Here is a 13,244-nt window from a genome sequence, read left to right as displayed (position 1 = left end):
CCTGCTGCAGGTTTCAATCTGGAGAATGTTTTATTTGTGTGAGCTGTTATATTGACCTGAGTGGAAATGTTCCTTCAGTCACAGTCAGTGGTGTCACATGTACTTAAGTACATTATATTGATCAGGAATAGATGTAGATGCTCACAGCCTTCTTCTGCCGGGTGTGGAGACAAAGCTTCAGTCCAGCTGGAGAGGGTGATTAGAGGAGGAAGGTGGGATCAGATGCCCTTGTTGATTATCATCACTCAATGGGCTGACACTCCAGGGAGACCCTAAGAACATCAGGATCATTGTATCCACCCACCTCGTCTGATGCAAGCAGCCAGAGTAGAGATGAGAATTTAAATGCTTTTTTAGGGAGTGTTTATGATTTTATTTTTGTAGATGGATTGAAGTCAAACAAACTATTGCTCCCTCATTTAGCTCAAACTCTTAACTAAAGCATAACATATAATATAGGCCTTATCATGTGTATTCATTTTAGTGTTAATCCAGCTTTTAAAATGGTGTATATTTTCTAGTCAGAATCAGTTTGAAAGTCTGTATGTTTTCTGTCTGTTTGTCTTTGAATGACGTCACTTTAGAGCTGCAACGACCAACCAAAAATGAATCTGCAAGTATTTTGTTAATCGATTAAGCATTCAAGTAATTTCTAAAATGTAGTTTACATGATCATACACTAAATTTCTCCTTCCAGGATCAAATTTTCAGACATTTTATAAACCAAACAATTAATCGATTCATCTAGAAAAAAAATCGTTAGTTGCAGCCCTACTTTCCTCCTCGCCAACGTTATGATTTTCCCGCCTCTGTGCGTTTGTCCTGCAGGAGAACGGAGTGGAGTTTGAGGCCTGTTTGGTGGCTCAGTGCGACGCCCTCATCGACGCTCTGAACCGACGCAAAGCTCAGCTGCTGTCTCGGGTAAACAAAGAGCACGAACACAAGCTGAAGGTGAGTCAGCAGCCTATGACCAGACACACCTGGGTACACTCACACTGTCAAAAAAAACTAAATCTGAATGTGTCAGACGGAGCTAGGACTGCTTTCAAAACTCTCCTTGGTGGTATTTACAGAAAATCAAAGCAAAAAGGCAAACAATAAGCAAAAGGATAATATTAAATGAGCTGTTTTTGCATTAGAAGTTTGATGTTTGAGTGATGAATCTAAAATTTTAGATTGGAGAGCTACATCCGCAACAACAAGGAGAGTTTTCCAAACAAGAAGAAGCAACAAATTGTGACAAAGTACTGATTTCAGGCAAGGTTTTAAATGTCTGTAAGTTAATTTTGAACTTATAGTGGAAACAGTGGAAACTACTGGTTTCCTCAATGGTATGAAAATCACTTTTGTTCTGACATTACTGACATGAACTGAAAGCAGCTGCTGCCTGCAAGGACAGAAATCCATCTTAATATTAATGATACACTTTAAAATGGTCGGCTGTTATGTCAAATGTGTTATCTGTAGCTAAATGGGCTGAATATGCAAAAGTGATATTAGCTTTGTATTTGTTCCCAAAGGCTTTTTAAATTACTTTGGAAGATTTATTCACTGCAAGTTACCTCAAAATGCAAAATTATACAACCTACAAAGAAGCACATTTTTTTGTTGTCGCTGCGTATAGGTGACAGTAAACATTTAGTGAAGATTAATGACAAATGAAGCTCGATTCCAATGATTTCAGATGCATAAAGTGACATTTTTCTTTAAACCATTTGCAACACATTGAACGAGGGACATAACTGAGAGACGGAGTCGACAGGAGGAGGAGGGGGAGGAGGGAGAGATACATTTGTGCTGTACAGCATCCAATTTCACGCTTGGACGGTCTGCAGAATCAAGGTTTCACACATGTACGTAGGTGGTTTGAGAAACACAGTCTGTGCATGGCAACATGTGAACACACTCAATACGCTCACACACTCACAGATACATACACACACTTACCTTTTCCTCCTCCATATTTGAATTTTTTTCAGATGTGAAGCATTTCGTGGAAGTGTCTTTGTTTATATCACTCACAAAATGAAAAACTAGTTTCATTCACATTTAGCAAACTGCAGATTGTCAGACCAGTTCTGCACCTGCACAACTCTGCCACCTACAGGAAAGGACTTGAATAGTTGATAAAGTTTGACGCCACCTGCAGGTAAAGAGAGTTAAACCGCAGTTTTAAATTGCTGCTTTTTTCTTTCTATGTTTTTGAGGTTTACCACCTGTTAGCTAAACATAATTTATAAAAGTGGAATATCATTGTGTCAGACTATCCTCCATTAGATATTAAATAATAAAACGGAAACATCCATAAATACAGTTGAAGATGTAAAACATCTAATGTTAGTTATTTTAATAATTTTAATAATTTACTTTTCTTTCTAAAGGTTTATGAACTGGGCTTAAAAAGGCATTTGACCACCAGACAAGAACAGCTGACTAGTGTTAACCATCTAGATAGATGAGGTCAAAAGATTTACAAATCGTTCATATATATATAAAATATATAAACGTTTTTTTCCTTTGAAAAAATTTAAAAAGAAAAAAAAAATCTGGTTAAATGCGTCCTCCTTCCTTCTGCAAAATAACTGGTAGGACAATCCTGGAGAACAGAGGGTGCACAATGACACCTGTTAAAAACTGTATTCTTTCAGTATTTAGTTTAAAATATGCTCCAGTTGACAAAACTCTCACATTTTGTAGGTTAAAATTTAAAATTTAAAACTTCTCACACATGCAGCAACTATAGGAATTTAAAAAAAACTGCAGTAACACTTGTTGCCTGCGGGTGTCACGACTGTCAAAATCAGCAGCAGCTTTTACTTTTTCTTTCTTTACCTGTAGATGGAGCACAGACATGTTCACACCTGCAGGTCTACGCTGGTGCCGATGTTGCTTTTTCGGACTAAACCTGCAGAGCCTGGTTTTGGGTGGCACTGCAAACACTTAAAGGACATGTGTGTAGACTTTAGTGGCATCTAGCGGAACGGACTTGGCAGACAGTATGTTTTAATTAGTGTATAATCACCTGAGTCATCTTCCATGGAGCCCACCATGTTGCTCCGCCATGTTTCTCCAGTTACCCTCCTACAGGCTTGGAAGAGGAGGGGGACGGGTATTCAGTTGGTTGTAATCTGCAACCTCACTGCTAGATGCCACTAAGTCTTACACACTGGTCCTTTAAAATGCAAAATCTGTTCTGTTAATGATGATGGATGGTTATTAGGTGGCGAGAGGCACATTGGACGCATTCACACCTCCAAGATGGAGGAATTTTAATATTTCTCAGGCAGCTCACATCTGATCCCGTCTGTCAGCCAACAGGTCGGCGCCTCGATGTGCTGTTCACTGAATCTTAATGCAAGAAAGACACATTTCTCCGTGATAGATCTGGTTCTTTTTTTGTGTTTTCAGTGTAGATCTCTCATGTGAATCTGTGCTGCTCACTCACTCAGGGACACAACTTCCATCACAGGAGTTTCCCATGAAGTCGGTGATGCAAGAAATGTCTCTCTGTTTCACGTGTTCTTTATTTTTCATTTGCTCCTGGAGGGCAGCGTAGCTCACTTTAGATATGAGGCAGAGGAAAAGGGGGGAAGGGGGGAAAGGGATCACCAGAGACTTTGCCTGTTTTCTGGAGTGCATCTCCAGTAATTGGAGCCCCTCTGACATGGGCAGTCAATGGGATGCTTTATGCTTCATTAGCATGTGGCTCAGTGGCGTAGGTCGTCCTGCAGCCGTAATTGAATGAGACACATTTCTGTCTGGATGCACTCCTGATGATAATGTAGTCCTTTGTGGTTTTTCCAGATGTAGCATCACAGATAGGATTTATTTGCATATGAAAAGCAGATTGTTGCTTAAAACAAAGTGCCAGCTATGCATTTTATACGTTTCTAATTAAGAAAATAACTAAGCGCCCCAAATAATCCTGCTGATGCAGTTGCATTTTTGTGCGGAGAAACAATAAAAAGCATAGAAAACATCAAATCAATTGAAACCTGTTTAGATCCTGCAGCTGACTTTGCATCTTCTACAGAGCTTCATGCTGCTCTCCTCTGGTCCTGGCTGCTGACGCCAAAGCCCGGTCGCCATGGTGACCAGGAGGACATGTTGAGCTTGTTGTTTGAAGATGTGGAGGCGAGAAGTAGTCCTTCATAACATGAGTCAGGTTCATTTTCTTTCCCAGCACATCAGGAGGACTGACCCATGTTTTTGTTTAGATTTCAGAGAGACGGCAAAGTGTCACACTGAGCGCTTATATAAGCATCAACTCACTCAACTATCCAGATAATAAAGTGGTGTTTGCTACTTTATAGTCAGAGCTGAAGCAAATACTGAGGTCCAGTTGTTCAGTGGTGTCACTCAACCCTGTGAAAAACACACAAAAAGTAAAACAAACACAAAACATGAAGAAAAACAGACAAACATACAGGAAAAAAGTTATATACAGTATATAGTTCATTAGTTCAGTAAACTGTCATAACACTTCATCTGAAAGTACAAATTAGTAGAGTAACTTAGTCTCCAGATAGTGCAACTGTTTAACTGTTCAGTTACACAGTTTTCTATAAATTACATCTTTTTACAGTAAATGCTGGTCTCTCATTTTTTCTTTTAATTTAGCTTCATGTTTTTGTTGAAAATTTGAAATATATTTAGTCTGAATGACATCAGAATCAGCCTTCAAAGCCCACCATGTGATTGTAAACTCCTCTTCGGGTCATTAAAAACCCCAATTTCCCCAAATACAACACTGAGGACCAGACTTCAGTGTCCTCGTAGCAGCTACAGTCCTGTTCATAGCTTAAAGGATCATGTTTTAGGCCCTTAACTTACTTAACAGCCATTCTTTTCACTTTATGTCAGTAGGATCTGAAAAGCAACTCACAAAGACTTGTTTCATACATAATCCATCACAGTGAACATTTTGTAGGCATCTTTTAAGTCTTTTTGTCATGAAGAGCAAAGGGCTGTGTTTTTTGGGGCAGTTTTGGATTCACAGACTATTCAAAAATCAAACATGTAAGACAAAGAGTTAGCAGACATGGACGTTGAATTTTGACATGTCTTGCTTTAAAAAGTTGCCGTTCTACAGCAGACTGAAGTGACTGATAGTGCTTCCCACTAGAGCTGCAACGATAGTCAATTAATTGGTTGGTTGCCAAGTATTTTGCTAATCGATTAATCGTTTTCTGTCATTTTTTTAAGAAAAAATGTCCAAATTCTCTGGTTTTCTGGTCTTCCAGCTTCTCAAATCTGAGTATTTTCTGGTTTCTATGACAGTAAACTGAATATATTTGGGTTATCTACTCTTGCTCAGGACAAAAGAAGACCATTTCACCATTTTCTGACATTTTATAGACCAAACACCTAATCGATTAATTGAGAAAATAAGTAACCGTTAGTTGCGGCCCTGTTTCCCACAAGCACTTGAATGAACCAACAATCTCTGATGTTTTAAAGACTCTCTTTGACAACGTAATAAAATAAATGTACCTTTCTCAAGCATGTTTCAGATCTCTACAAACTTATTTTTGATGGCGGGATAAGAAAACACCAGTATGGTCCTTCAGTGTTATGTAGAGAATGTATTAAAGATGATCAAACCGAGGCGCGCTGCCTCCGCTGTCAGTCCCTCTCACTGCATTTCATCTGCGAGATCAGAGCTCTGAGCACTGAACTGATGAGAGATTCTTCTGAGGGCTGATTAGAGCGAAACAAAGTGAATCTGAAACTAAGTCTCACGCTCGCTGTGAAGTTTGCCACCGGATGCTTCGTCCCCTGGACGCCCAGCACGGGTCGTTTAATGACCACATTCACACAGAGGCTATTTTTACTTCCACTGTAGTGGTTCGCTGTCTGTGTGGTTTGTCCTCCATGTTGTCTCCTCCTCGACTGCCTTTGCTCCAGGGGATCCCTGCTCCCCAAAGTCCTCAAGCACTCAAACATAAGGAAGAGTTTAGATTATACAGTGGCTCGTAGATGAACTCAGGAAATATAAAGAACTCCGGAGGCAAATATCGAATGATTCAGTCTCTCACTGTGCAAGATCTGCAGCAGAGACTGTTTATCAGCGGATTTGGCTGGGTGAACATTAAATATTTAGACTGCTGTCGAATCCAGTATCGACCTATTATTTCCCAGTATATTTGTGCAACGATTAGTTGATTGACAGAAAATGAATTGCTATCTATTTTGATAGTTGAATAATCGTTTTGAGTCATTTTTTAAGAAAAAAATGCCAAAATATTCTGGCTCCAGCTTCTTAAATATGAATATTTTCTAGTTTCTATAGTCTTCTATGATAATAAACTGAATATCTTTGAAACTTGGGCTTTGGGAAACAGTATTCGACATTTTTTTACCTTTAATTGACATTCCATAGACTGAACAACTAATCGATTAATTGATAATGAAAATAATCATTAGTTGCAGCCCTAGATTAGATTGATAGAAGATTAATCAAAAACAATTGTAGTCACAGCTTCTCAAATATGAAGAATTGCTGCATTTATCAAATTATAAGCTAAGTCTCTTTGGATTTTAGACTGTTTGGTCAGAATAAACAAGTAATTTAAAAGATGTTACCTTTGCCTCTGTGAAATTGTGATAAACCTTTCAGGAACCATAAATCTATTAATTGAAAAAATAACTAGAAGATCTGTCAATAATGAAAATAGTCCTTATTTGTAGTCTTATATCTGTCATTCTGACTCTTTGCTCTGTTGGATTTCTTGTCATGTTTGTATGTAACAAGTAAAGCTTCTCTGCATTTTTCCTGCGACGGTCTGACTAAGAGATACATTAATACCAAGCAGGCAGCGCCTTGATCTGCGCTGACAGCTGAGTGTCAGTAGAAGTAGCACTCGTCACTTTCTTTAACCGTCATACATACAAGACAGAGCAGAAGGCGTTTCTAATCCCATTATTCAGCTTCCTTTTTTTTTTCTTGTAACTGTTTAATTTAATGTTTCCTTCCACAATCCCTCTCATCCGTCTTCTCTTCTTATCCCCCCTTTTCTTAACCTCCTTTTGCTCCCCAACATCTTTCACTTTCCTCAACCTCTTGCATCTCCTTCTTTCTCTGTTCTCCCTCTCCCTCACATTCTGCTTATATATTCCACTTCCCTCTGTATTGTATTGTCTTCCCTCTGTACTATATATTAACATCATTAAATCATCTTCATGCACTTTCTTAATGTTATAAATGTCCTTACTTGTTCTGTCTACCAGCCTGTATGCTGCTGCTGTAAAGGGACATGTAAGAAAACTGCAGCCACAGTATCTTGCAAGGCCAAAAGTGCTGCAGTGGCCTAATAATTACAGCAGAAATGGATTGATGGAGATAATATATTTTACAGCGAGGCAGCAGGTCCTGCAGACTCACTCAGTTGATGAAATATGGGATAATATTTGCCCCCGTAAATATCTTGCCTTGTTTGATGTGCTTCGGTTGTTGTCAGAGCTTATAGAGAATATTTACATTTGTGCAGCTCTCGTGAATCAAGTCTCTCATTTAAAGTTGTGCTGTGAGGTTATTGAAGTTGTTAATCCAAAGTGAACAAAGTGTTTTAATGATACTGTGTCCCACTGCAAGAGAATACCTGCATGAAGAAATTCATGAAAACCTGCTGTGCCGAACTCGGACGATGACCGTAAAGGGAAATATCACTGCATGTTTCAGCACTTTGAGCTCCAGTTTCTATTAATTCTGTCCTCTCTCTCTGTTTGGGATTGTTTTAGCAGCACTGTTGAGCTGCCATGACTCTGTGTGACAAGTCCAACGTGCTTAATCACCATGACAGCCACATATGTCTGAGGGGACGGAGTTTGTTTCCCACGTGAGCTCCGTTCATCTCTGCCGCTGCAGAAACTGTGGCCCACTTGCACAGCCAGCTCTGCCCTCTACCGCTGTCCTGCACTTTGTTTACGTCACTCACTCCTCTCTCTATTTCTTCCTTACTCTCTTTCTTTTTTTCTGTCTTAATCCATCTCTCCTCAAGATGCTAAATTTCCTCCTCTACCGCCTCCACCTCGACGCTGCGTTCCGGTCCCTCTCTGTTAAATTCAGATGAATGAATCTTCCCTTCACCCATTATCCAGCGATCATCCGGCAGAGCGGTATTGCCGGTGGCTGCCTTTTTATCTTATTCCGAAGCTGATTTAAAGCAGATTTCAGGAAAGATGACTGGAATGCTGAGAGAAGCTGCTCAGTAAGCAGCAGCGAGAGGAAGAAAGGAAAGGAAAGGGAGATTCGATGAAAAGTTGTTGTCATTTCTCTGCATCTTTACCATCATGTGAGCTTCCTCCAAATGCATTGTACTCTGTGAATTAAGAGATTGTGATCCCAGCTGCGTGCGAAGCAGCGACAGAGCACGTCTGATTGTTAAACAGCCAGCGACAGCAGTGAGAAACTCTTCCTGGAGCCCTGCCAGGCCACTGCAGGGGTGTGGATGTTCCAGGGTTGACACAGCAGGGATGGTTTGGCCCTGAGCCAGAGACATATAGACTGAATCATCCGAGCTGGAGTGAAATCTCCTCTCACTGTAGAGGAGAGGTTAAACACGGTCCTCTCACTGATTGATTACAGCACTAAAAGAGGGGAATAATTAGAATATGATTAACTTTGTAGGTCTAAAATATTTATTGAGTAGAAAATATTCGGTTTGCATTTAATATTTAATTCTCTTAAAGTGCAGTTAGACTTTCAATTTGTTTTCCTTGGTCTGAACATTGAAGGAGAAGTTGCCATTTTGTATTTGGTTCATTTAAGTTCACAACTGTGGTTGTACCGATGCTCAGCAATCATTTTCGCAGCCCCAGAGGGTATGCAAAACCGCAGATATTTTGGCAGAAGATACAGTAATGGGTCAAAACAAATGTGATTCCAGACCCTGCAACTTTAGCTAAATGTGACTGACTAATCTTTGCTTAAATGCAACCTCCCTAGTGTTCACTGTAGATAAGAGTTCACGAGGAAACAGCTGAAGCAGTGGAAGCGACGAGGCCTCCAGTGTTTCAGAACTTAAAAAACACATTTTCAAGCGTCTTTGTGCAGTTAGACACCCGGGGTCAGTTAAAAATAGTTTCCAGCTGCCCAGACAAACTAAATTGGAACATAAGCCGTCATATTAAACTTACTTGGTGTGGTGGCATTAACACATATTGTCTAAATAAACTGCATCACTCAAGAAAGAAAAGTGATTATTAAACGATTATAACATTCGTTGGCAAAACAAATCACCACAAGGCCCTTTAGTAGCAGTTCTGGACCTTTCAATTGTATCGTACAAACATAATAATAGATGTTCAAATTTCCATTTATCAGCGTTTTAAGGACTTCTCATCCATGTTGGTTTAAAAGTTGAGAGGCCGAACTTAAGGTGGCCTTTTCCCAAAATGTGCCTCTTAAGAGTAAAATAACTTTACAAAGTGCTGAATGTCAATGAAAGTGTCTAAAAAAACATAAAAGCTAAAGATAAATGAGAACCAGCAATGATAAACATGATAAAATGTATATATAAAGGTACTTTATTTGTCACACATACAGTTGTACAGTGAAATGCATCCAACCCATCCTAAGTATGAGGAGCAGTAGGCAGCCACTGTGCAGTGCCCGGAGACCAACTCCAGCTCTATGCAGATGCCTTTGGTCAAGGTCACTGACAGCAGAATTAATCTAACATACATGTTTTGATGGTGGGAGAACATGCACGCTCCATGCAGAAAGACACAGCCGGGAATCAAACCCAGGACCTTCTTGCTGTGAGGCAACAGTGCTGGACACCGAGCCGCTGCACCGCCAAATAACAGATCTGTAAAAACACGACTATAAGAAATTATTAATTGAGAAGTTATCATTCATGTATCCTACAAATATACTTTTGAGCCCAAAAAAATCACCTTTTTTAAGTTATCACCTGTTTGGCTGAGTCATTTATATGCCTTTTAATTGAAATGTCTTGCAACGTGATTAGTTACGTCATTCATTTTGATACATTTCTTGTTTTCTGTGATTCTTCCTTAAAGAGAACGGATGTTTCAGATATGTTTATTATACCACATGAGCTCTGTATCATGTAAATTATAGTTTTAGTTTTGCATGTAACGACGTCCTTAATGCAGATGCTCTTTCCTTTAATATGATGGTTAAAAGACCTGCGTATATATTTTTGCACTCTCATCTTGTTATATCTTATATTGTTATATGGTGAACTTGCAGAAGGTCATGTTGAATGTTGCAAATTAATAAGCTGCACTGCTTTATGGGAATATTGGATTCAGAGAACTGTTGCATTACATTACATTCACAGCATTCACATCTGGTTATTATAACTGATTTCTTGAGTTCAATTTCCAGAAATTATATCATGATTCATATTGCTATTGTGAAACTGCACACAGAATACTGTGATAAACACTTTTTTATCAATATTGTCCACTGCTATTTGATGCCTGTCAGAGGACAATCCCAAAATCGTTTATGTTCTGAATAGATTAGAAAAGGGGCAATAAATAATATTTAAATATGTATTTACCAGGTTGATTACATATGTGAAAGGCCAGTTAATTAGATTACAATCAGCTATGATTACAGTGGAGTCTAAGACTGTGTTGGACTGTATGTGTCAGTGGTACAATACTTGCATACTTGATGCACTCTGACTGCAGTCATCAGTAAATCATCTTCATGTGTGCTGTCGGTCTACGGGCGGCTGCAGAAAGGATTTTCCTCTCTGTTCAGCCTTGGAGCCCCTCAGACAGCAGCGATGAAGTAACTGTTACCTAGCAACCCTCGGTCCAGCACCTCCGTTTATTTCACACTGTTGCAAGAGGCTCTGTGGACATCAGTGATAGAGAGGGAATCTCCCGGGTAGCATCGAATGCTGTGAGAAAAATATCAAATCAATCAAATATCTTATTGTACGTGCTATAGGGATGGTATTCGTAGCATGTTAGGGGAAGATATTATGAATACCGGGTGATCAGCATGTATCCGACAGATTTTTGAATGTCGAAAATGTTTCCTGTGACAAGCTTCAGCCCAAAAATAAATGTCCACCTACAGAAAATTAACTTTTACATGTCTCGGACTCTCGTAGTCGCTCAGAAAACTAGAGGCTAAATGTGTCAGAGCACGTCTCGTCTCTGATGTAATGCTGACGACTGTTCACACGTCCCGCGTGTGAAAACAAAATGTCACTCTCCTTTCCGTTAACGTCAATAACAGGATCGATGTCTACTCAGCCTCCTCTTCCTTCCTTCCTCCCTTCAGTCTGTGTCCGAGTCTCGAGAGAGAGAGAGAGAAAAAAATACTCAATCAATCACTTTGACAATCCCGGTGTTAATCTCATTATTTGTATTCCTCCTGGTCGTCCCATTCAGCTTCTCTTCATCCATTAACAGCTTTGTTTAATCTGTGTTTTCCAGCCTCCTCCCTCCATTCGACCTCTCCTCTTTCTCTTTCGTTTTGCCTCCTTTTCTCCTCTTCACTATCGCCATTTTTTGTTGTCACGAGCTCCATCCTTTCTTCTCATTCATCAACATCTCTCCCTCCCTTCTTATTTACTCTCAATTAATTATTTCTCTTCATCTCAAGTCTTTCCCTTTCCTCCTCTACTCTGCCCTATTAAAACCGCAGCAGCACTTTATTAAACCATCTTTGTGCATTTCATTCATATTCCACTCCAGAGTGATTACAGGAAAAGGATGATGATTAACATATGATTATCTTTGTTTTTGTTGTGTAATTGTATTATACTTGCAAAACTCGATTCCCTCTTGGCTTCCTCCTCTTCTACTTCTTCTTCTTCTTCTTCCTCCTCTTCTTTTTTTGCCTCATTCCTTCTTCTTTCTCTCCATTTTCCAGGTTGTTCGGGATCAGATCTCCCACTGTACGGTGAAGCTGCGTCAGACCACGGGCCTGATGGAGTACTGTCTGGAGGTCATCAAGGAGAACGACCCCAGTGGTTTCCTCCAGGTCAGAGACATAACAAACAAGTTCATTTTGCTACTGGAAGCTTTACCTTCTCAACCTTTTTCATGTCCCAGGTAACAGCGAAAGAAGTGGAGCAAGATGCAAAATGTTTGCACCTATTTTTTGCTCATGACCCCTTAAAGAAAAAACTTAACTCATAAAGCACCTTTAAAAAGCAAAGCTACAAAGTGCCTTACAGTATAAAATAAACATCAAAGAAAAAGTTAAGATAAAATAACTAAAAATGATAATAAAATATAATAGAAAAATAAGTGAGTTTTAAGAATGTTTTTTTTCAAAAAGAATACTGAGCGGCCTGAGACCCTCAATAAAATGATGCAATGTCTACTTACAATGTCTATCAGTTGTGACCAGTTCAACTAAAGAGTGATTTTCTAATAGCAGATTTATGTTTTTACTCCTGTTAATTATCTTGCGACCCATCGTGGGGCTCCCGCTCCCCCAACCAGCTTTCATAGAGAACAGCCAGAAAGTAAAGCTGTAAAATCTATTGTGACGAAACGTAAAGCGATGACGATCTATCTTTCTGCTTTTAAAGATGTAATTGTCACACTTTGTCCTACTTGCACTGGGAGATTCTGTTACACTTTCTCTAAGCAGGGAATTTACTCAAAATGACAAATTTCTCCTCAAAAACTGCTTCATTACTGGGAGCAAATATGACTCAGACTCAATACATGTTAGAAAACGTGGCCTTTTCTTCCATGTGAAACATAAATGCAACCAAAACCAAAGTGACAGATGAAGTACAGAACAGTTCTGTTTGTTGCCAGGAGAAGTTTTCGTAGCTCTCACTGAGTTATTCCGTCTTGTTAAAATCAAACATATTTGTCAGCTTTGAGTAAAGTTTGACAGTTTGATGGTGAGCAGATGTCGGGCTTGTGTTCTTCTGACTGTCGTTCTGACTGAAGAGCTGAGGTGTATTTGAGGCAATGATGACGAAATATTGTTCACAGCGTCATGATTGTTCTTGATGGTGAAATACAAGTGTTAACCGTGTAAAACAGACCATTTAGAATGAGATTTTAAGCACGGTGCACATTTATTTCACTCATTATGGTACAATATTTTGAAGGGAAATACAGTACAATGTTTAATTTCCTAATAATTTCCTTGTAAGTTTGTCATTTGTAACTAAATACAGGAAAAATGTTTTTCTTGGAAGAATCGCTCCAGTTATACCCAATTAGATTAGATACTTATTTTCATAGGTGTTGAACTGATGTCGACAGTTACCTTAGCAAATAAT

At 39.3% G+C, this 13,244-nt stretch overlaps 1 protein-coding gene across 1 annotated transcript in view; it reads left to right on the top strand.

The window, feature by feature from the left end:
• The window catches only part of trim9 (tripartite motif containing 9), a 45,204-nt gene that overhangs the window by 18,868 nt on the left and 13,092 nt on the right, over positions 1-13,244 (top strand). Inside the window, exons 3-4 of the mRNA XM_042437123.1 lie at positions 829-951; positions 11,867-11,977. Of these exons, the coding sequence (XP_042293057.1) occupies positions 829-951; positions 11,867-11,977 (234 nt within the window). The remainder of the gene's footprint in view (positions 1-828; positions 952-11,866; positions 11,978-13,244) is intronic.

This window comes from Thunnus maccoyii, chromosome 16, assembly GCF_910596095.1.
Source record: "Thunnus maccoyii chromosome 16, fThuMac1.1, whole genome shotgun sequence".
NCBI lineage: Eukaryota > Metazoa > Chordata > Actinopteri > Scombriformes > Scombridae > Thunnus > Thunnus maccoyii.
The sequence above is the reverse complement of the archived record's forward strand: the minus strand, read 5'-3'. Positions and strand labels throughout refer to the sequence as shown.